Consider the following 24,543-nt stretch of genomic DNA (forward strand, 5'->3'; position numbering starts at 1 on the left):
AAGGAAATTTGTTCAGAGAGAGAGAGAGATTGCCACTGGTAAAATCGGCCATCATACAAACTGTAAGCCAAAAGCAAAAATGACAGGTGGTGGTTGCCTGTATGCAGGGGAAGAAAAGTCTTGAAGTATTATTTCATCCTGGTGCAATCCAGCTGGCTCAGGCAAAGTCAATGTGAGATGCTAAAGAGTGCTTGAAGTCTATGAATTGTTAAAAAAAAAAAAAAGAGGAAGAGAAAAAGTGAAGTGAAAAAAACAGGAATGAAGATAAAACAGCTTCTGTCAAGCAGGCTCAGCAGCAGAAAAAGTTCATCGGGAGAATTCAATCCAGCAATGAGAGAAGACTTTCTTTCCCCCTCCTTTTGCAAAACTACAAAGAAGAAGCAGAAGGAAGGAAATGAAGTAGTTCTGCAGGACAACTCAGGCATTTTGGGGTCACAATTCTCATAGTTAAAAAGCAAAGGTATATGTTCTGTAAGGTATAGGAGACTAGAAAATACAAGAAGCAGCTGCGTGTTGGGATTCTTTTATCAAACAAGCAATTTGAGAAGACTGCTAGCTTTGATAATAAATGGAAATATCAAACTGCTGATCACTTATTAACCAGGCTTAATAGTATGGAAAGTTAGATAGGTTTAGGCTAATTAGTACTGGGTCCTCTGAATTTGCTCAAGATTTGGCTGAGTTCATAATTTGGCTTTGAATAAGACATCAGACAGGGGGGAAAAAGAGATAATTGCCACCATGACTAATTCGGTCTTATAGATACCCTATTGCTTAATTTTCAACAGGAATTTCTGGTTACAATGGGGTTAAAATCTCCTAACTCCATCTAGCTCAGGGGTGGGCAAACTACGGCCCGGGGGCCACATCCGGCCCATTGGTCTTTTTAATCCGGCCCGCCGAAGATTGGTACAGAATTAAGGTTTGATGTGAATGATTGAATGATTGCATTCATTTGATTTTGACTTGTAATGACAGGCATTTCGACACCAGGTGGCGGCCCGTCTGTCAAATTTTAAAAGTCAATGAGGCCCCCGAGCCAAAAAGTTTGCCCACCCCTGATCTAGCTGGACTTGGGATGAAAAGCAAGGTTCTATCTTGCTGTAAGTAAGTGTGAATAAGTGAATGACTAGGCTTTCCCAATACATTAAATTACAGTATGGAGAACTGAGTTTGATAAACTATGGTATGTAATCAAAGATTTAAGGCCAAGTATTCTGCATGAATCCTGCCAGTTGCAGTCTATTCAGTGACGCATAGTTAAATAAAATAGGACTTAGCATAATGGATGTATCCAGTGAGTTACTTCCTTTTGACTCAATAAGAAGAGGGAGGAAAGAAGATTTCAAAATATGACTGTTTATAGATCACTGGATAATATTACTAAGAAGCAAATATTACAATGGGCCTCAGGTTGTCTACTCTGCCACTCTTTTCCATGCATGCCTCAAATTTCTTTTTTAATTGAAAAAAATGGACCTAAGGAAAGTTTTTAAATCATTAGAAAAGTTAAAAGGAAAGATGTAGGCATGCTTATTTTTAAATAAAGTCAGTAATCCCATTATATACAGTGAGCTATAACTAGTTTCTGAACAGGATCAACAATTTCACAATAAGCATTCAGTAAACTGAAATTGTTAAGCATGGAATGAAGTGTTTGCAGCAAACATCATGAATAAATTTCACTGCATGTTGATACACTTCTCAAGATAAAGCAGCTTTCCAAAATACCCTGATTTGCATATTGACAAGAGTTAGCCAGGAACTGTGATTATTTCAAATGAAACAGATTGTTTTGTTTCAGAATTTTAGGACAGGCAAATGTTAGATGAGTGCAATTATACTTTTCCGATGCAAAATGAATTATGTGTGAAAGGGAGGGAGATACAAATAGCAATAGCACTTAAGACTGATATACAGCTTCATAGTGCTTTACAGCCCTCTCTAAGCAGTTTACAGAGTCTGTAGATTGTCCCCAACAATCTGGGTCCTCATTTTACCGACCTCGGAAGGATGGAAGACCAAGTCAACCTTCAACCAGGGAGATTGAATTCCTGGCAGTGAGCTCAGTTAGTCTGCAATATTGTATTCTGTATAAGTAAATAATATAATTTGTAAAAGCACATTACTAGTTTGTCACTAGCAGATGAACTAGGTCTCTCTAATTCAAGGAAACCATTTCTGCAGCATAGTCCAGAGTGTCTATTTATTTTACTAGAACCTTGGTGGACAGCAGATGCTTAGTAATGACATTAATTCACCCTGTAACTTTCATTCATAAAATGATTTATTTGCAGTACAGGACTTGAACTTTTTAGATTAATACGATGACTAATTAGCTATCAAGGAAGTTAATAATGGTTAGAAGATTTAAACATATATATCAGGCATGTCCACCCCATGGCCCATGGGCTACATGCAGCCCTGGACAGCTAGTAATGCAGCCCCACAAGATAATAAAAAATAAAAAATATAAAGGAAATTTGTTAGTTATATACTGTACATTAACTATATTATATATTTTACATGTGGCCCAGGATAATTCCTCTTTATTCAATGTAGCCAAGGCAACCCAAAAGGTTGGACAACCATGATATTGAAGCAAATGGGCAGGACCCTAGTTGTCCAATAAGCACACAACATGCTGAGTAGATGTAGAAGAAAAATACCTAGGAGAAGTGGGAACAGAATAGTGTTGCAATAGTGGTGAATATAATGCAGTTATAGTTATGTTACTAACAGCAACATTGCTCTATTTGGAGAACATTTGAAATGTTGATGAGTTTAAGTATTTTGGGACACTGATATTTTTCTGTCATGAGAAAAAAATAGTATTTTATTTTTCAAAGACTTTGATTTCGGGGGATGAATGTTTCCTGCAGAAGCCAATTTTGATAGAAAAATTCATGCCTCTATAAAGAAAGTGATGGAGCAAAGGTCTATCTGTTTGCCTGTCTGAAAATTGACATAGTTGTATTCGATTGTCAATGTTATGAAAGGCATTGCTCAGTAGTAGAATACTTACTGAAGATTTTTGTGCTTGGCTTATGAAAAGACTAATGAAAAGAATTTTTGAAAATGCTCCAACTGTTATAACCCACAAAAAGAATATATCATTGAGTTACATTGATTTATAACAGCTTTTAGAGAACGTTATTATATAAACCCCTAGTACAGGGCAAGAATTGCTTTATGTTTGTATCATATGCAGTATCATAGTATTTGACCAGAATTGCATTCAAATTGCAAAAATTTTAGATTGTGTTGATTTGAGGAAATGGTATAAAGAAGATTTTGATACACAGAGCAGTAGTTACTTTATAGTGTTGCCAGTTTGTTTGGTTTATTGTAATGCCAGCCTTGAGAGCAATATCAAAGAACAGATAAAATAAATGTTTGTTGTGTTGGCTGTTTCCATGACATCTTGAAGTTAATGGGAATAGTAATCTAAGTGGAAATGGAAGGTACCAGTTTGAGGAAGACTGGATTCAGTCTAGCTCAAAGTTGTCAGAATATCACTAACAGACTATCTGCAGTGGAACCCAGAATCCTATTCAGATCAAAATTCAATCTCAGGTGGAACTAAAGAAAAATCAGGCCTATGTATTGTATGAATAAAATAATGATGATAGTAATAATAATAGATAAGCACTTGTAGCATAACACCTCAGGGATAACAATTGCCAATAAGAAAGATTAAAAAAAAGTCTGGATAGTGGATATGGCCGAACTTAAAGACAGCAGAACAGAAAAGAAAGAACTGGGAGGGGAGGATCACAATGCAAAGACCTGCAAGTAAAAATAAAACAACTATGGAAAAAGAAAGCTAAGGTAGTATGAACAGTGATGGCACCTTGGATGTAATCCCAAAGCAACTTGAACATTACTTAAATATCATTGGCGTTGACAAAATCACTTTCAATCAATTGCAAAAGGCATATTTACTTGGAACAGCTTATGTCTTGCAATGATACCTTTAACATAATCAAACGACAATGTTTGCCTATCCCAGATTTCATTCATCAATAGGTATATGAAAGTACCAAATACAGTCTAAACATCTGACTGACTATGCGATTAACTGTAATAATAGCAATAGCACTTAGACTTACATACTGCTTCATAGTGCTTTACAGCCCTCTCTAAACAACATCCTGAGGATAGAATTGAATGAATGTATCTCTAGTGTAAACAGCTATTACCTAGAACATCAGATAAGTAAAAGGGATATGGAACAACCAGATCTTTTTCACTAACACATTAATGAAATAAAATGTATTTCACTCCCTTTTAAAGATCATCATATTTCTACAGAGAGAGGGGTGGTAGAATGTAGTCTGGAGTCCCTGGAAGAAGGGGCTCTTTCCTGGAAGGCAACGAGACAACAGAACTTGGAATGTCTGGTAGGCAGGAAGAAGGCAAGGACAGACCCTCCCTTACAATTCAAAGAGGATGTCTATAGTTGTGCAGCTAATTGCTTTAGTCTGACAAGATTCTGTCTATAAGTGAACAACAATACAGGGAAGTACTCAGTAGCATGGTAACTGCATGTGTTTTGCTTGGTTCTTTGGGCCTGACATTAAAGTGGTGGTTTCCAGAACAATAGGGCCAGATTCTAAAGGCTAAAATCTTGGATAACAGCAACCTGGAATGAGAAACCAAAATAAAGCTCTATTCCGATGAATTTAAGGAGTAGACAGGATTGTAGGAAGAAATAAGGGTAGAGGTAGAAAGAGGAGGAGGACTCTGTAAATATAAGCACCACTAGTTTAAAGAAGATATCAGGAACTTTGCAGTTGAAAATAATAAGAGAGGCCCATTGAAACTTTAAAAAAAAGCCTCTTTATTTGTTTGCAGTATGTATAATCTTCCCCTTTCTTGGTGAATTCTGGATAATGTGTAACTACAGAAAACAATAAAATTCAACAGGAGAAATCTTCAAATCAATTATTATGATGAGCACCATCCTTCAATCGACTGGGGAATATGTAAGATTGGGATTTTTTTTTGTTCTCCTTTACTCCAGCCTACAGCATTTTCTATTTTTCCTGTAGTTCTTTTGAAATTGCTCTAGTTTTACCAGCTGCCTTTTTGGTTCTGAATCAGGTGTACGATCATCATCACGTTGTTTTGATCAGATAACAGGTCACTTGCAACTGATTCTGTATTTTGATGTCATTCCTATTCCCCAACTGAGAACATTTGTAATTAGACCAAGCTTTTCCATCACATTCATCTGTGGAAAGGGGATTCATAACAAGGTAAAGGATTGGGATGTGATTTTCCTTTTTTTAATAAGCACAATGACACCATCACACTTGGGAATAGCAGCCACAAGAAAAGAGCTTATTTGAAATGCAGTCGAGTTATTAACACAGCAAGAATGGAAGCTGATTGATATAACTCCAAATGCTTGCAATTATCTTCCCTGACATCTACTTACTAACAAATTTTCATAATTATGTTACCAGCATTTGCAGAATGCATTGATCAGCCGTTAAGTTCTCTGAATGGGCTCACAGGAAAGTGCGTAGTGTAGGACAAGAAGCAAGCCCATTTCAATGACTTACAGAGCTGCTTTGTTTCAATACACATTTTAGGATTCGGATGTATTATATTTAACTGAAAATAGAAAAGAAAGTTGATTATCTTTTCCTCTTAGCCTTGCAGGAGCAGGAGGGGTAAGAGAGCACATGCTCCAAAGCATTTTCATAAAACTTAAAGCAACATTTGTCATTGCACACAGATGCAGTTAGAGTCTCTTTCCAATAAAAACCCTGTCTCAGGTACGGCTAAGACTTTAAGACAGAGCATATGCCAAGTAGCAACATGTGGTCAGGCATCTGGATAAGTATTCTAATTTGCAGAATGTCAAACAGTTATTGGTTGATGCAATTTCTTTCTTTCTGTGCATTTTTTCTCCTGGAAATATTATTTTCTAACTCACAGAGCAACTTCCTCTTTTCAGTGTCTCAAAACCAGATGTGCAATCTCCTCCAGGTAGTTTTTTTTTTCTTTCAGATTTCTTCTCCCTCCAGCACCGTTTTCCCTTTATTTCTCCATAAAGCAAATCTGTAATGCATCAATCTCCACAAAGCACATCCGATCAATTACCTCGGTGGGCATAACAGGCATATGACAACCTTCAACACCTCCTTACAGAATCCCACAAAAATGACATTTCATCTAGACATTTAAATTACAGCCTCCTTGAAGGAGCAAGGGGAAAAAGGATGGTCTACTTCTGTCAGAGATCAAGAAGGAGAATCTCAGATCAAAAGAGACCCGTTGTTTATGAGCTGAAAATGTGCAAATTATAACAGCAGATTACCTGAGAAAGATTGGAAACAAGGATTTGAGAAAATTGGACTCTGCGCAATATGTATTGGGCACCCAAACCAGGAGTTGCTATAATTATTATTGCTACATTTATTGTTATTCACTTCAAAAGTCTGGCTGGTTGTATTATGAATTTGCCTGTTTATTTTAGCTTGCTTGGCAAGTGCTAAGGAGACCAGGAATTACTACTCCCAATACCTGTATGGTGCAATAAAGATTGTCTCTACAACCAAAACGTTTGTTTATTCTTATGCATCTCTGACCCTTTTCTCACCCCATGTGTGGCCACTAATCTCCAGGTAGATAATGACATACTGCTCTTGACAAAACATTTTACTTTATCCAATCCCCTTTTAGTTAAGTGAGTCATGTGGACTTGAGAGTTGACACAACACACAATTTAATTGTTTATGGCACAGCTGTTAAGTACACCAATAATTCAATCCTGTGCAAATTACCTTGATGGTAAAGAGGATTTTCTTCTGAAAAGACAGATGCAGGATTGCTTGCTAATATAAACCAATTCTGCCTCTGTTCTAATCTAAAGTGAATATGTGTGGAGATCCTATCAACTAGTTTTAAAGAATGAAAAGGCAAGTTGGCTCTCTTCATGAAAAATGTAGGTGCAAAACCCTACGTTCTTATTACTGGGACAAATAAAATTGTGCTTGGGGATTCTCTATTTATATTACTCTTCACTAGGTAGGTGTTCCTAGATGGCAGAATCTCATTGACACACAATATGATTGGCCACTTGTTTCCACTGAATCAACTCGATGTGAGGTGGTTGTAAAAAGCATTATTAGGAAAGGAATGAAAAGATCTTGTGTGGGTGTTGTTCTGTTAATAAAAACAAGTATGTCAGTCACATGGGCCCTGGACCATGGCACAAGTCTAAAAGTTTAATACTGTACAGATAACACTAAAAACAATTAAAAGAGACAGGAAATGAAAAAATGTACTTTAAGACTCCTAAATGTTCATATATTGGAAGGAAAGGAACATTATGAAGAGTTTATGGGCCAAGTACACCATCAATTCAAAAAATAGTAAAATTCAAACATTATACAATGAAATTGAAAGTGATATTGGTATTAAAGGCACAGAGCTAGAAACTCTGTGGCCATGAATTCTAGTCTTGCTCTTGGACAGACAAGATGAGGCATGTTTGCATTAACAGAGTTCTTTCTGCTTCTTTAATAGGTGTCCCAAAATAATATTATAAATCACTTGTTGAATTCAGGGAAGAATTCAAATACTTCAGAAATCTTGGTTCTTTTGGCTGAGTAAATCTCCAGGAAATCGCCCTCCTTCATTGATGTCTTTGGATGTTTTCTTTTTTTGCAGGGATATACAAGGGACACTGTTTTCGAATCAACCATTTTCCCGAAGACAATGACTATGATCACGATAGCTCTGAATATCTTCTCCGTAAGTAAAGAAAAAAGAAAAAAAGAAAGCCAAAATATATCTAAATAGGTATTGGTGCTTAGAAGAGGATATCTGTGTGATTTGTTTCTTTTTAGAAAAACAATCTGAATATAATGCTTGGATTTGCAAGCATGAATGTGATACCATTGTATTAACACCCCCAGAAATTTTAAATCAATCATTTTGTCATTTTAATTTACAAGATTTCAATTTTACATTGTTGAAATTCCACTGGTATATCTGTACCAAAGGCAAATATTCCATAAAATATAAGCAGCTTGTGAAGGCTTTTGTGCGGCTCCTGGAGTCTCCACCTGTTTGGCTGCCAAATTTCTGTGGCTGGGTCCATTTGTTCTGGTTTTGGCAGAATCTCCTATGAAGTACCATAAAAGAAGTAACCGGCAGTGCCTCAGTGTAACAGTCTGCAAAATAAGAGAGGGGATAAGTATGGCTATTTAACGCCACTGTGGTTTCCATTTTCTTCCTTTGTTTTGCAATAGACTTTATACAGTTGCTATCAGGTTTCTGCTGCTGAATTCCACTGTACATTTTAAGTTCCTAATTGTTTACATTCCAAGATCCTGAGAATAAAGTAACAGTCCATGTTATTAAATGACTTCCCACTCATTAAAGAATTGTCCCACTTGTCAAAGATCCGAAGAAAAGTTACACAACCTTCTTCCAGCTTTCTTCCATCCGAAAAAGTTTGCAGGGCATCCAAAAGAGATTATTCCCAGGCATTGTGTGACAGGTAGATCCAACTTCAGTTTTCGAAGACAGGATATGAAGCTAAGAACTCATGAAAGCTGATTTAAAGAGAGGATGAGCCTTACTCAACAGAGGTGGAGAGGGTGATAAATGAATTTGATCAATAGCTTTGAGCAAACAGGTCATGATGACATATATCTAAATCATACAGTATTTCTCACTGATCCAGGTCAGCGAGACCCACCACCACTTATTCCTTGAACATCAGTCAGTTTGTTCTTATCTTTGCTACTTGTACACATTTCTCCTCCCCCCAAGTAATCTTTTATTGCTTCTGCTACTTATTTATTTTTCATTTATATTCTGATTTTCCCTCAGAAAGATGTGCATGGCATCAATTTTATGTTATCTCAGTGAGCCTCCTTCTTTTCTCCCTGATTTATGCACATTTGCATGCTTTCATTTACTGTTTTCCTCTCCTGTGTTAACACCTAATTATTCTTCTCTGTGAGATCTGTTTCTCAACCATGGTCTATATTGCTTCTCCTGAATGCTTTCACTCTCTGCTTAAAGGCCTCTCTTGTTAGCCAGCTGATTTTTCAGTTCAGTTTTCTAAACACTGGCCAATCTGTCAGAAAAATTAGAAAATAAAAAAAAAATGCCTAGGGAAGAAGAGATCGAAATTGCTGATAGCTAAACCTATCTTTTTAGCTTTTTCATATTGGAAGCATTACAGCTACTTGAAAAGCTGCATGCATTAATGCTGCTGAAAATACCTACATTATAAACTCTTAGAAATCAAGTTTGTCTTTTAACACTAACTTGTAATAATAAAATGCCAAATAATGACCGCTGGGTTGCCAACTACTAGCATTCCTGGGGCAGGAGGTTTTGGCAATGTCCTTTTCCCCTCATGTGTGGGCAGTTGTAATGCATTCCACATGGGCCTGCCCTTGAAGAGCATTTGGAAACCTCAATTGGTGCAGAAGTAGCTGCTTACATGCTGACTGGGTCTACTAGCTATAGCCCTATAACATTGGTACTGTGGGAGCTGCATTGTCTTCCCAACTATTTTTACCACAGTGCAGGATGCTGATAATAGTTTAAAAAGAGTTACAAGGCTTAGAGTCTGGTTTTCTCCAAACTGTAGAGGGTATTGGGAATCGTCTAGAACACGGGTGTCAAACTTGATTGATGTATCGCAACATTTTTTGCCTTGGCAGAGCCAGGGTGATCGTAGCCTGCACATGACACATTTGGCTTGTGGGCTGCCAGTTTGACAGGCCTGGTCTAGAAAGAGAGAAGGAAGAGCTGCTACAAAGGCAACAATCAGATAAGGTGATCTTGAACCCATTCCAAACAACTAATTAGAGAGATCTAGGCCCTTCCCTAATTTACACAAAGATAAGTGATGAAGGGGGATAGCACTTTTGGACTTGCAAGATTCTGTTACTACAGATGTGACAATAAAAAGTATTCTTGGCTGATATGGCATTAAGTTGCTTAGTTTGGTCTACCATAAGGGTGGTTTTGAATCCCACCACTGCTTAGGATGGGTGGGTAGACACAAATCTACCCACCCATCCTAAGCAGTGGTGGGATTCAAAAAATTTTACTACTGGTTCTGTGGGTGTGGCTAGGTAGGCATGGCTAGGTGAGCGTGGCCATGTGATTGGGTGAGCATGTGGGTTTTTTGCAGCACCCTCTCCATTTGGGGGGCTTTCTGGGCCTCAGACAAACGTCCGGGAGGCATTTTTGCTTGCAGAAAACTTCCCTGGGGCCTAGGAAGGAAAAAAACAGAACCCCGGGTTGGGGGGGGGGACGTGGCCAGCCAGAAGTTACTACTGTTTCGGCAACCCACACCAAATCCTTGCTACTGGTTTGCGTGAACCAGTGCGAACTGGCTGAATACCACCACTAATCCAAAGGCATATCTGCAGGAGATCCTTGCTGTGATCCTCCATGTCTTCTCAGACTCAGCAGGAGAGGACTTGTTTTCAGGAGCTCTAGCGCTAGAACTATATTCCTATTTGTGATTCTTACAAAGTTATTAAAAATTGTCTTTTTGAAAGATCCTTTGGGAGGGTAGAATTAAGGAACAGATTATCTGATGGTGATAATGGTAGCACTATCAGAATAGCTGAAATTTAGTGAGTATTCTCATAGATTGTTTTAAATTAGGGATGTTATCAATCATCGTACCAAGGATGTTATTTTTATATATATTATAGGAGGGAGGTATCTTTTTTTTTTTTAGTTTTTTGCCATTAGCAGTGTAGTGAAAAAGTCTGATGTAGCATTAAAGCAATTTTAAATAAAGCAACTAGACAAAAAATTAAATGTACAGGCAGTGACATGAAAATAATATATTCTGTCACAGTATTAGGGAACAATAAGGTACTAAGGTAAAAAGCACATGACGCGGATCAGTAATCAGTTCAGCCTTAGGCCACTGATCTAATACAGTTAACTATAGACGGGGTGATAGCAACATGCTGCCTTTATTTTCAAATTATCCAGCAGTTTTCAGGATTCAGGTTTAAGGAAATTGAGGGAATTGTCATTCAAAATTAAAACAAAAACAGAATCCCTTCTTGCAGACAAATTAAAATAAACTTCTATGCCACCCAACCAGTAAAGGAAGCATGAATCTGAAGTGGTTTGCTATGTGCAACTAGCTCTTTTGGTTTGTCCTATATCAAATTATTTAGCAGGAATCCTCATAGTAAAACATACCTGTTAGGCAATGGTAGGATAATTGGTTCTCATTTTTAAGCTAAGACAAATTAGAAGTTTGTTTCCTCAGTAAAAAGAAGAAAAATTTAAATAATGAAATGTTTTGGTATTATTCTTCGTGAAAAGACCAGAGTGGATTAGTTTCTTCATTTTTTAAGATGCAAAGACTTGAAGTCCAAGATTTAATTAGTCTTGCATGAGATTAAAAAATTGTCAGCTTGGTGAATATTTTTTTTTTAATTCTCTGAAAGTTCAAAAATACTTACATATTAACCGAACAACCTTCCTCAACTTAGTTCCCATCCAGGGTTATGGCTACAAAACTCACAAAACTTCCAGCTAGTATGGCCAGTGGGTAAAAGTTATGGAAATTAGTATCCCAGTTGTAGCAGCATATAAATTTAATAATGAAATATCCAGAAATTGCCTAGTTGTGGTATGCTGTTCTAGGGAATGACACCAAGGAATTATAATAAGCATGAGTCTATTTAACCTTATAAGACTTTCCTGAATGGCTGAAATAGACAACAATAGTAATAAAGTCTTTAGTTACCTTTTTCATGAGAAATATTTTTCTCTCTCTCCTTAAGTATTAAACAATCAAAATTATTGGAATTTATTATTTTTATAGTGCCCATACACAGCTGGTTGTTAGTGCTAGTCATTCCACACTTATTTTGAAAAGGAGGCTTTAGTTCCTTCTTTCCTTTTGTCCATTTCTCTATCATTCTTTTACTTAATGAAGTTTCTATAAAAGAAAAAAGTGTCAGGTATTAATATTATGATACACACAACAATGTGAGATCGCAGCTGCCAGAAGCTAAAGTGTTCTTGGATTTTGGAATTCAGACAGAGAAGCACCTGCCACATAACACCCCAGATTTGGCAATTGTAGATAAGAAAGACAAAAAAGTAGGGGTGGGATACAACAGGGTTAACTACCGGTTCAGATTTTATGAGCTTCCCTGCACGCTGTGAGCCGCGCACCTGTAAATCGTCATCAGCACCTGCTGTGCAGAGAAGCAGCCTTTGAAACAGCCCTCTTTTCCTGCTTTTTAAACTGCAGCTGTGCCTCAGCAATCAGTAAATAAAGATCAGGAAAGAGCCCGGTGGGCGGGTAGGCAAAACATCAGCAGACATAGAACCGGTTACTGTGTCTGCTGCTCTTCAGAGCTACTGGTTCTACAGAGGTGGACAGAACAGGTAGAAACCCACCCCTGCAAAAAAAGTCTGGATAATGGATATGCTAGTACCTGAAGACAACAGAATAGAAATTAAAGAACTGGAGAAAAATGACAACTTACAAAGACCTGCAAATGGAAATAGAATGACTGTGGCAAAATAAAGCAAAAGTAATACCAATAGTAATTGGCACCTTGGGTACAACTGGAAAACCATTTGAACAACATTGGCATTGACAAATTCATTATCAGTCAATTGCAAAGGGCAGCTTTATTCGGAACAGTTTACATCCTGGACAATATCTCTAACATTATCAAACATCGACATCTGCCTATCCCAGGTACTTGGTAAGGACTCAATAGCTAGACAAAAATACTAAATCCACTCTGAACATCTGGCTGATTGTGCAATGATTCATAATAATAAAGTGTGGATAATTGGTGTGGCAATACCAGGAGATAGTGGAATAAAAGATGAAGAACTGGAGAAGATCACAGAATATCAAAATCTGAAAATTAAAATTGAAAATGGCCCCAGTGGGCATTAGCTCATTGGGTGCCTTAGATCTAGACATATACTATGTCAATACATTACAATATTCTAGGTTCTTGAGAAGAATTCAATGCATATGAAGGCCAGCTAAAGAACTGTTTTTCATATTTTTTCTTTGTTATAGCCATCCAACTCAGATGGAATCTGACTAGCATAAAGAACTGAAAAAAGTAAAAAAAACAATTAAAAATAATAATAAAACCAAACAGATAGCCCAGTCTAAAACAATCGTAACAGCAACAAGAAATCAAAATACAATGCTCTCAAACTACACTATATCCAGACCTCTAAGAGGAAGACCAGGTTTTTAAGAGCTTTCTTGGACCTCAGGAAAGAAAGTAGTAGAAATGTGCACAGGAGCATAAATGTGACGTATTCTGCTTTCTGACTAAGAATTTTCTGTACAGTAGCATCAGTAAGAATGCAAGATACTCCATGTCTTGGTCTGCCCAGAACTTCAGCTAACATGAAAGCCACTTGTTGTCATGCTGAAATATCCATTTGACTGTAATATGGTTTCTGAGGTTGCCTGAGAAGTTGAACAGATGCTGGACATCCAGAAGCGTGAGGGCCAATTTACCCTTTTCACTACAGCAGGTGCAACTTCCCTGAAACCAATCTTCATTCATGTATGATGTTGTCTGAAAATATTCAGGCATCAAGAGGCTATACTTAGCACAAAAAAATGTCTTAGCTTGCGTGACTGAGTTGATAGCAAGTCTTGGTCTCTAATCTTCCCTTTATCCTACAGCCTGGAAGGAAACCAAGTGGAATGAACAGCTGCCACATTCTACCACCCTTGCATAATGAATTGCAATGCTTCATGGGGACTTTTATTGGAGCATCATCTGCTCTCATTGCTTCATTTCTAGACATGTAGAGCAAAACCTATATTCTGTGACAGTTTTCAAGAGGAAGCTACATTCTTACTAGTCTGTTCAAGATAATCAGAATTGAGTCTGCAATTCTAGAAAATTAACATTCATTTGCAGGGAAGGAAGAAAAAACAAGTCCTTGTTATTAAAAGGGAGGCACTATTTCCTGAAATAACTTTATCAAATGATGATGACGAAAATATCTACAAGAACGTATTGTTATGGTCTTTGGCCTGGATATAAGGTTATCACCTCTGCCATAAAAAATACAATTTAAGTTACAGTGAAGTATACTTCAATATATAAAAGGAGAAATTCCAAATAAAAAACTATTTTGATATTCAGTTTATAACACTATAAATTTATAGCTGGAAATATGACAACATACAGCACTTAGGGACTATGTCTTTGCAAAAACATAGTTATAATTGATTGTGACTTCATCTTCTTGGCAATACTGAACCAGCACACACAAGACTCTTCTAAAGCCTCTTGGGAGCTTGATAGCATCACTACATTATCCATATAGAGTAAGATGGAGATAAACCCATCTGCCAGTTTAGGAGATGAACATTTGGGTTGCCTAAAGGCTCATCATGGCATAGATATTATTAAACAAAAGTGGAGCAATCATGCAGCCTTATTTAAACAGCCTTATATGTTGGAACAGCATTTGATAAATATCTCTAATGATCCCCTTTCATCTTCAGAGAGGTGCTGTTATAAAGAGCCCAAATAAGATATAATGAATGGGGATCAATCTAATACATTTCCAATGGATTATCCATGTTCTGTTTTGGAACTAGAATCAAGTACAAGTCTGTGAAGGCTATTTGGTATTTCTCAATAAGATGCTGGAGTATCATAGTAGACCAACTCTTTGTAAAACCAGCCTGCACCTAAATTATCAAATTTTCTTCATTCACCCAATTCCCCTTAATTTCTCTTGGAGATGCCTGGCAGGCTGGGACATCTCTTCTACTTTTTGAAGATGATGACTGAAATTGTTATGCCTTAATTCTTAAAAACATTGCCAGGTTTATCAATACGAGTAAACAGTGTAGCCAGAACAGTACTAGTACCTACCTACCTACCTCATTTATAAACTTTTACATTAAAGCAGGAGGAATTATATAGCTCTACAAACATTCCCTGGCTCTCAGATGAGAGATCAAGTTTGTAATCATAGAGGCCTAACCATCATTTGCTGGCCTTAGAGGCTAACACAATATTATTAAGATTTTCATGACAATGCTGTTGATGACAGAACTTAAATTTCCTTTATTCAGGGGTGGGATTTTACCTGGTCAGATCAGTTCTATAGAACTCGTTGTTATGATTCTGCGCAGTTCGGAAAACCGGCAAATTGCGCGCCACTGGCTGGCCCCACCCCTCCCCTCCCCACCCATTCACTCCTTATCTGGCATGCACACCATCCAACTTGCCTGCCTTGTGCCTTCATCTGATTTTGGGTAAATTCCTATTTTTCCTTTTTCTCCAACCATCAGCTGTTCAACTATCAGCTGTGATGGGATATTAGATTAGCTAGAAAGCAGGAAATCGTTGGGTTTCTTGCTTTCTAGCTAATCTAAAAGCAGAACTGAACCTTCCTAGCTTCTATTTTTCAGTGCAGACTCAGGCAATAGATTGCAGAAAGGTAGATCGCTGAGTGAATCTGTGATTCTGTGAGCAACTCAATCTGCCTGCCTGCTTTGCCTGATTTTGAGTAAAAGTTGCTCTTTTTTAATAAAAAAATTCAATATTTACATAAATATTTACAATATTTACATACAAGCCACGCCCAGCCAGTCACGTGACCACCAAGCCACACCCACAGAACCCGTTGTTAAGATATTTGAATCCCACCCCTGCCTTTGTTCTTATTTCAATTGACAGAATCTCTATTATTGAGAATATTTATGTAAGTGGCAAGAATCACAGGAATGTACCGTACTTAGCTTTTTGTCAGGTTTGGTCAGCAATCCAATGTAATGTGAAAGAATAACACTGGATTGTTTGGTGTTGCAACAAGAATAAATAATATATTGTCCTCTAGATTCTACTAGTCTGCAGCTTCCCTGATTCTTTGCATCTGAATATGTTTAATCCAGAACACTCATTCTCCTAGCACAGAGGTGTCAAACTCGTGTTGTCATGGCGGCGTCATGTAACATATCATGACTTTCCCCCCTTCACTAAACTGGATCATACTATAAGATCATACTAAAATACTTCCTTTGACAAACAAGCCCAGGTCAAGTTCTATCATACTAAATAAACCCAGCCCTTGTGTCCTCAATCCATTCTGTCCTAGGATGCCAAACCAAGTTATGAGCACCACTGTTCTTCTTTCTCTGTCTCTAGGTAATTGTGAGCCTGTTCTGAAGCTCTTGCCTGAGGTAATTCTCTTGCAAATCAGTAAGCACCTCACTGTGATTGCAATTTACCCTTAGTGTAGAATAAAAAAGTGGTGATTACTTAATGGTAAAATCTGCAAAAGAGACATTGTGAAACAAGCTCATGTATTGATCTTTCCTGACAGAGCCAATTTCCAACATGCTGGAAACCTAATTTTTCCTCTACTTCTAAAGCCTCTCTGTCAATCTTCCTCAGCACTACCCTTCTTCCCTTCCCTTTTTTCTTCCCTAGCTTCTCTGATTCTTTTTACTTTTATGGTTTGTGCCCCTTTCACCCAGTGCTGTTGGAGAATTTGCTGAGGCAGAAAAGAGGCTGACTTTCAAAGCAATAAATAAATAAATCAGCAAACATGAAGTAAAGGAACTGTAGAACCAAAGAAAAAAGCCAACACCATGCAAGTTGATCAGTCAACCCAGATCTTGAATGGGTAACAAAGAAGGCTGATTATTGCTTAGACTCAGAAGGCAGTGACCGTCCAATGCCCCTTCTGCCCTCTTCTAAGCAAACTCCCCCTTAAAGTATATGCGTTTCTTCTTTTCTGCTTCAGCCCCAGAGAAGGCTGGATGCGTCAAGACAGCTCCCGTACAGTCTTAATTATCCAAATCCACATGCCTACAAGTGGCTGTTCATAATATTGTCTCTCTGGCATTATGCCATCATCTGCTCATGCATTTTTCATTACTCTTCCATGCATTAATTTCTGGGTTATTCTTTATAACCCCTTTAGCTGGTAGCTTGTCAGAAGATGTTTCCCCATATTGTGACTCTAGAAAGCTGATTATGGTAATAACCTCATAAATTTACAGTGTTTTGGGGGAGGCTTCCCATTCCAGAGGCAAACATTTTTCCCAAATACAAAACATTCCTTGTTCTGATAACTGGTAGTCCAATTGCATTACTGCTCCCATCACTCCCTATCATTATATTGGGTAGGGCGATTCTGCCACTGCTGGATAAATTACCTGGTTCACTGCAGATTCAAAGATGTTGATAACTATTTGGCTTTCTTTCACCTTTCTTGAGAGTGTTTCCTGCAATTTTCTGATATTCTGTTGATGTCACTTTTATATTTATTTATTTATTGAATTTATATTGCTGCCTGTTCGGCCATGGCAACTCGAGCAGCTTACAGAATATAAAACCACATTTTAAACAATAAAAACTAACGAAAAGAATCAAATAAATTAATAAAGTACAATGTAACAAAATCAGCCCCGTACCCTGACGACAGCAGATCACACGAGCCATTTAATGGGCTCCATCCCGCTCTAGGTTCCCTGGGCCTGCTGGCAGAATCATTTCTTTAACGCCTCTGGGAGAGTATCAGAGCAAGGGCCATTCTAATCTCTGGGGGAATGATGTTCCAGAGAGAGGGAGCCACCACAGAGAAGGCCCTCCTTCTGGGTCCCACCAGGTATATCTCCCTCAGGAATGGAACATTCAACATTCCCTGCCTCTCCGCTCTGATGGGTCAGATAGATGTGACCGGCAAGAGATGTCCCTCAGATAATCTGGTCCCAAGCCATGAAGGGCTTTAAAGGTGACAACCAGCATCTTGAATTGCACCTGGAAGCAAATCGGAAACCAATGCAGCTCCCGCAGGAGAGGTGAAACATGTGCATACCGGGATCTGTGCAAAACCATGAGGGCCACTGCATTTTGCACCAACTGGAGCTTCTGGATGCTCTTCAAGGGCAGCCCATGTAGAGCGCGTTGCAATAGTCAAGACAGGAAGTGACTAGGGAGCAACTGTAAAATATTGCTGATTTTACAGTGTCTACGAATGCCTGATGTTGATGACAATAATGTAGTTATTTGGAAGCAGCTTCAGTAACATAATGCTCAAAGTGCTGAGTGTAAATACCATTTGATTAATAAACTGTCACTGAACATATGAATATGGTTTTTAATTGCTATATTTATTTTTTAAAAATGATAGCAAAACAATCTTGCTCTGTTATGGTCCCCCCCCCCCTCTCTCTCTCCTGTCCCCTTTCTTTCTCAGGTATAGTACGTGCCTCCAGCGTGTTCCCCATCCTAAGCACAATCTTGCTATTACTGGGAGGGCTCTGCATTGGAGCTGGGAGGATTTACAGCAGCAAAAACAACATTATTCTTAGTGCTGGAATTCTTTTTGTAGCAGCAGGTAACTTCATCTTTCTTTTATAGGCTTCTTCTTTAATTTTTCAGTGGGCATTGGGAATGGAAAAGGTCACGTCCTCCAAATAATATCAGCAAAGGGATCTTACGATTTACTGGTTGAGATCAGACCTTCACTGAGCCAATTCTGCTGGATTTGAAAGAGAATAAAAATGTTATTTCTTCAGCCCTTCCCCTTCCACAGCTCCAACTGCCACCATATAAAGTCAGCAGACTTCAGGCTGGGAGGCACAATTCATGCTTTGCAAACCTCTTTCTTTTCCAACATGGCTGTAAATAGGAGTGTTGGAGTAATGGAATGAATTACAAAGCATGGATTTAACAGAATACTACCTATCGCCATGCTGAGTCCCCATTCCCCAAGCACTTTTTAGGAGCCCTGGTTGCTTTTACCCTTCCTGGGAAGCAGGTGGACACATTTCCAAACCACCCTTAGGTTAAACCATCCATCTGGCTCATGGAGCAAATCAGGATATCAAGAATCATCCTTGAAAATGAAGGCAATGATATATATAATTGATACTTCACTTTACATAAAAAATTTAAAAAAAATTCAAACAGCCTGGAGACAACCAAAGTAGGTTTCTGCACACTTTCTAAACACCTTGATGGAAACCACTCCTCCAAATTTTGACACAGCTTTTTGAATGAAATGGGAGGAGGCCTTAGGTTTCTAGAGACAAATTAGAAGTTTGTTTCCTCAGTAATATTTCTATCATGGTCTTCCTCTAAAAACTCAAGAACTAATCACAGTCAGTTACTTCTCTCTGCTGCTATTTTTCTCTATCAACACCTTCTAAAAAGACACCTTTTGAAAAGTAAGATGGCAAATGATCAGTTTTGCAGTATATCGATGGTTCAGTGGTAGATAGTCTGATATCTTTTGGCTCCTAAAAAGCCCTTGGCATCAACTGGCTACAGCTGATGGGAACTGAAGTCCATTTGGTACCAGATTGCTAATCCTTGACATGGTTGTTATATTCCCTTAGTTTAATTCTGACATCTCACACAGTAAATGCCTCATATTTCCACTTCTTATCCACTCTTAGGATGTAATTGTGGATTCTATCTAGTTTGCACTGGACATTTGGAATGTTCCATTTAAATGTAGCAGAATTAGACTAGAATTAGTAATACTAAGGTTATATTGAAATCAAATAATGATTAACAATGAGGCTTCTAAGGCTCTTAGTTTCACTGGGAGATACTTTGTCTTCTGGGTAGAAAAACAGGATATAAATCAAAGGTGTCAGAAGTAAGGTGTGTTCCACCTTATAGCTACATAGAGAACAACTATTTGAGCACTGCCAAGAAAGAGGAGCTATTCAGGATTATGTTGTTTCTTGGGACTGCATTTTTACAGGAATGCTGGTAGGTCTTCACTGAAAGGATAACTCTAGAGCAGGGGTTTCAAACTGGATTTCTTTGAGGGCTGGATCAGCATTGTATTTCTCTGCAGGCAGCCGCGGGGCGGGGAGATGGGATGGATGCCTCCTGCAGCACCCTGCAGGCCAAATCAGGGTGGGGGGGCGCTCCCCCCATACCCCATTTTGGTCAGAAGAGTGCTGCAGGAGGCCATCCAGGCTGAAAATGGGGCACGGGAGGGGGGGCATTGGCTGCCAGAGGCACCACAGGCCGGTCCTTTGCTATATCCAGACGGGCCTCTCTAGCCAGATTTAAGCATCCCACGGGGTGGATCCAGCTAGTGGGCCTTGAGTTTGACACCCCTGCTCTAGAGGAACCCAGAGCATTACAAGCAACTATAGCAGGTAAATCTATTTTCATTACATTCACAGAGAATAGACCAAACTTACTTGTATCTTACTCTGAATCCAGGATTTGCAGGGGAAACAATACAAAATAGTTAGATTTGCTTAGAGCAGCTTACATTATTCTTTATGGTTAAATTCAACTAGTTCTGTTTTTACAGACCAGAAATGTTAGTGCACATCATAGGGATATAGGTTTGGCCATCACTTACTTTACACATAGAGGAATCTTTTCTATTTGAAGATCTCAAAAATATAGATTGTACGTATGGAGAAATGAGAACTACTATCTCAGTAGGCCCTGTAGTTAATTAAATTGGCCAGCGTGGGAACATGCAGGCCATGATTCAAGTTATCAGTTCTGTCTTGTGGCAGGATTTCATTTCCCACTGTCGAAAAGGCAATGCTAAGAACCTCTACTGAGAGGAATCCTCCTTTCTTCTAGAAAACTTTTTAAAATTACAGACCGTCCAGTCACAAATATTCCACTTTAGGAAAGGTGATTGAGCATGCAGTGATTCCCCAGTTCCAGAAGTATCTGGATGATATTGACTCTGTGTGGAAGCTAAAGCTTGCAAAACTGGAGATAAACAGAACAGAGTTAGTACCTTTATGGTGTCATTTGTTGTTCTTATCTTTCTAACTAGCCTCCTGTTCAGAAGTTAATGAAATTTTATTAGATAACCCCAATCCTGTAACTCTTCCAAGTGTTAACTCAGCCTCTTCCATGGACTGTTTTCAGTCATCTCTCATTCAAAAGGAAGGGCAAAAATATTACAGGGTTGTTGTTGTTTTTTTAATCAACAGGGATGGAGAACTAGGGAGTAGACCAATAATAAATATGAAGACAACCTCCATTATTACTGCTATTATAATGTGAATCCCAAAGAGACCTGAGATTTTACATTTGAATCTCAGAGCAATAAGCTTTTGTTGTAACAAGTGAAAGCCTGAAAATTAAATCTTACCTTATTCAGGCTCAAACTTATAACGGACTTTTTTAGGCAGAGATTTTTGTGTGTGTGCGTGCGCACCGCGAGCACACTGTGTAGCCTCTCCTCCAGCTGCCAGGGTCTTGTGAAACCTCCCTGGGGGTCACAGGATACCCAGCTCCTTCATAGCAGTTATTGACACGTAAAAAAGAATGCTATCCCTCATCATCATAAAGTAGGTGTACCCTATTTTGTTCTTCTCTTGAGATTTGCCACAATATTCTTTCCAAACTAAGCAGATGGTACACCGTATCCTATACAGTGTAAGCTACAGTATATTCTACTGGATCCAAAAACAATTAAAATAACACGAGGCACTTCCCATGACTCCCCTGAGGCACTTCCAATGGCTTCACCTTTTTTATCTACCTTAATTAAGACAAGCCTTCGAACATACTGAACATACTTGAGTAACTGTTGTTATCTGTGACTTACACTATTGATTTTATTCTTGAACATTGCTAGAGTTCATTGGAAAGTGTTGCCTTAAACCACATAGATAACATAAGCAGAATTAAAAGCTCTTGATGCCCTCCAAGTGTTTTGTACTTCAAGTCTAGACAACTATTCATTTTATACATGCTGTATAATTAAGGTTATGGCCCAACAATGTAAAGCAGATAAAATCATGCTCAGAACTGCCTGAAAATATATTAGCCCATGGACTAATTAAGAGTAAGGTGCAAGTTGATGTGGCAAGAAAGTTATCGTGATAATTGTCTCCTGGAGCTTTTCTCCTAACCAGGTTTCTCCCCGCTATTTTCTTTCCAGGATTAAGTAACATAATAGGAATTATTGTCTACATCTCCAGCAACGCAGGTGATCCTAGTGACAAGCGGGATGAGGATAAGAAGAACCAGTACAGTTACGGCTGGTCTTTTTATTTTGGAGCCTTGTCTTTCATTGTGGCAGAAACAGTTGGTGTGCTGGCTGTGAACATTTATATTGATAAAAACAAAGAGCTGAGGTTTAAGACCAAGAAGCAGTTCCTTAAGACTTCTGCTTCCCCTTACGCGAGGATGCCAAGCTACAGATATAGAAGAAGAAGGTCCAGATCCAGTTCTCGATCCACAGAACCTTCTCCATCCAGGGACATTTCTCCAGTTGGATTGAAGATGGCAGGTTCTCTTCCGATGAATGAAATCTCCATGTACACGCTCTCCAGGGAACCTCTCAAGGTCACCACAGCAGCAAGTTACAATATAGAACAAGATGCTGGCTTTCTTCAAGTCCACAATTTCCTTCAAAAGGAATTTAAAGAGGGACTTCATATCAATATGGTCAACAGGAGAACAACACCTGTTTGAAGGGATTTGTTGGTGGTGTCTTTTTTTTTCTGAAACAAAGCAAAGGAAGCAAAATCCAGATCCTTTATATTGTAGGTGAAAAGCATGTCTTTTGAAAATGCTCTTGCATACTTCAGGAATAAAAATCCCAGAATGAAGTTGCAGACAGAGACATTAGCATAACACAACGACCTGGAGAGATGGAACAATACCTTTTTAGCTGATTTTTATAAGCTCTTTCAAAATTTGATTAAGAAAATAATGTTTAAGAAATACATACAGAAATTAAAATCAGCCGTTCCAATCCCTGCACTTTTGTAGTATGTATTGTGTAACTCATGTCCTGGAAAATATTTTAGTGGAAATAGATTTTTAAATTTTCAATGTGGACTTTTTTGTATAACCCGGCCCTTTGGTACAATCTGAAATTCATCATCAGTGCTGCCTAATGTTTATGTTTCTTTAGAGCAGAAGAAAAAGGCATGAATGAGAATGGCGGGCTAGGGAATTCTGGGAGTTGAAGTCCACCGAGGGCCAAGGTTGGACACCCCACTTTTAGAGCAAAAGTCAAAAAATGGGTGTGGGGAGGAAGCGTGTGGTTGGTTCAAACTTTTGAAGACTAGTGAAGGGGAACCATTGAAACCAGAGTTCTACTCTGAGCCTTAGGCATCCTTGGGAAAAAAAAATGGTTTCTGACTTTAAACACACTATAAGAATGTAGATGTAAGACTCCAAATGCCCTCTCTTCCTTGTTTACTGGATTGTCCAGTAGTCATTTGCTTTTGCCTTTTTTATTCTGTGCACTCTTAAGTAAAGACTGTGATTGGATGAAGAATATCAGTTCCTTCGAAACCTGCCCATCCTTTATTACTGTATATAAATGAATAACCATCCCCAAAGGATTGGAAAAATGTGAATTTGCAAAGTCAAATGCAACAATTTGGGGATGAGATGATATGAACTGATGCTATATACCTGTAAAGCAAGTTTCCCAAACAGGTGTCAGAGGTAAGTTTAGCTAACCCCACATTCTAGATTTCAAATATTTGTATCAAAAAATAAAAATAAATAAATCCAGAACTCATAACTTGAATAGACCTGTGTTAGCGATTGGGGCCTTTACTAAACCAATTATTTGCAGCCATAATTTTCTAGGCACTTCGTCAGAAAGTAATCCTTAACTTGAGCTGCTATGAAATACACATGACACTTGTTCTAGCATGTTAAAAGTGTAGTTCCATCCCTTCTTACATGTTTTAAATATTGACCAGAGGCTTAGAACAAAGTTAGGAAGTAGCAGTTTGACTGTATTAATGGCAGGAATTGCAGATATATATTTTTTTCTATGAAGGGCTATTGATTCCAAACAGGAACAACAAGCTATTAATGTAGTTTCATGTTTGAATACAAATTAATTGCATTATAGATTCTTACTTTTTTTTTTTTAACAAAGAGCAGCATTTGAAAAATATAATTATCTAATGCCTAGAAAAAGACTGCTGGGGCATTTGTTGAATACTACAACTCTTGCTTGAGAGGGCGATTGCAGAATCAAGCATGTGCACCCTTGCTGCTTTTAGTAGGGAAAAATCTCTCCTATTCTTGGAAAGACATGCAAGAGGTTGCTGGAAATGTCTAAGGGGCAAAGGAACTTCCCAAAATTACTAATAGAGGGAAGGAATGGAATTAAATGGAAGATCTACCTCTCTCACCCTCTAATTGGAGATTCCCCACCTCAGATTTCCTAGGTTTATATTTAATGCCAATTCAAATTTATCTGTTCTCTTGCAAAGCCTTAAGTTTTCTTAATATCACCGCAGAATCCTTTTGCATTGCATTCAGTTTTTACCTACTTCATAATACAAGCTGAGCTGATGTGAGCCAATTTTAGAGATATTTGTAGAGATAAAACTTTTTTATAGGAAAAGCTACTTTGATAGTTCAAAAAGATCTTTTTAAAAGAGAGGAAAAAAGCAACTGAAATGAAGGCTGGAAGGTGGTGTATTTTAAGACTGTAAAGCATCTTTTCCAAATCAATCAAACTCCACTGTTTCCAGCATTCAGTCTTCAACCAACACTGGCCAAGACCAAAGCC

At 38.2% G+C, this 24,543-nt stretch overlaps 1 protein-coding gene across 2 annotated transcripts in view; it reads left to right on the forward strand.

The window, feature by feature from the left end:
- Positions 1 to 22,760, forward strand: part of CACNG4 (calcium voltage-gated channel auxiliary subunit gamma 4) — an 84,285-nt gene extending 61,525 nt beyond the window's left edge. The window contains exons 2-4 of one of the 2 annotated variants that reach the window (XM_026711169.2): positions 7,687 to 7,770; positions 18,247 to 18,387; positions 21,934 to 22,760. In XM_026711169.2, coding sequence (XP_026566954.1) covers positions 7,687 to 7,770; positions 18,247 to 18,387; positions 21,934 to 22,469 — 761 coding nt within the window. In that variant the 3' untranslated portion in view covers positions 22,470 to 22,760. The remainder of the gene's footprint in view (positions 1 to 7,686; positions 7,771 to 18,246; positions 18,388 to 21,933) is intronic. The other variant, XM_087925063.1, reaches the window with a different exon arrangement.
- Positions 22,761 to 24,543: the final 1,783 nt, after the last annotated feature.

The sequence above is a fragment of the Pseudonaja textilis genome, chromosome 2, assembly GCF_049901715.1.
Source record: "Pseudonaja textilis isolate UNSWEBS1 chromosome 2, rPseTex1.2, whole genome shotgun sequence".
Classification (NCBI taxonomy): Eukaryota; Metazoa; Chordata; class Lepidosauria; order Squamata; family Elapidae; genus Pseudonaja; species Pseudonaja textilis.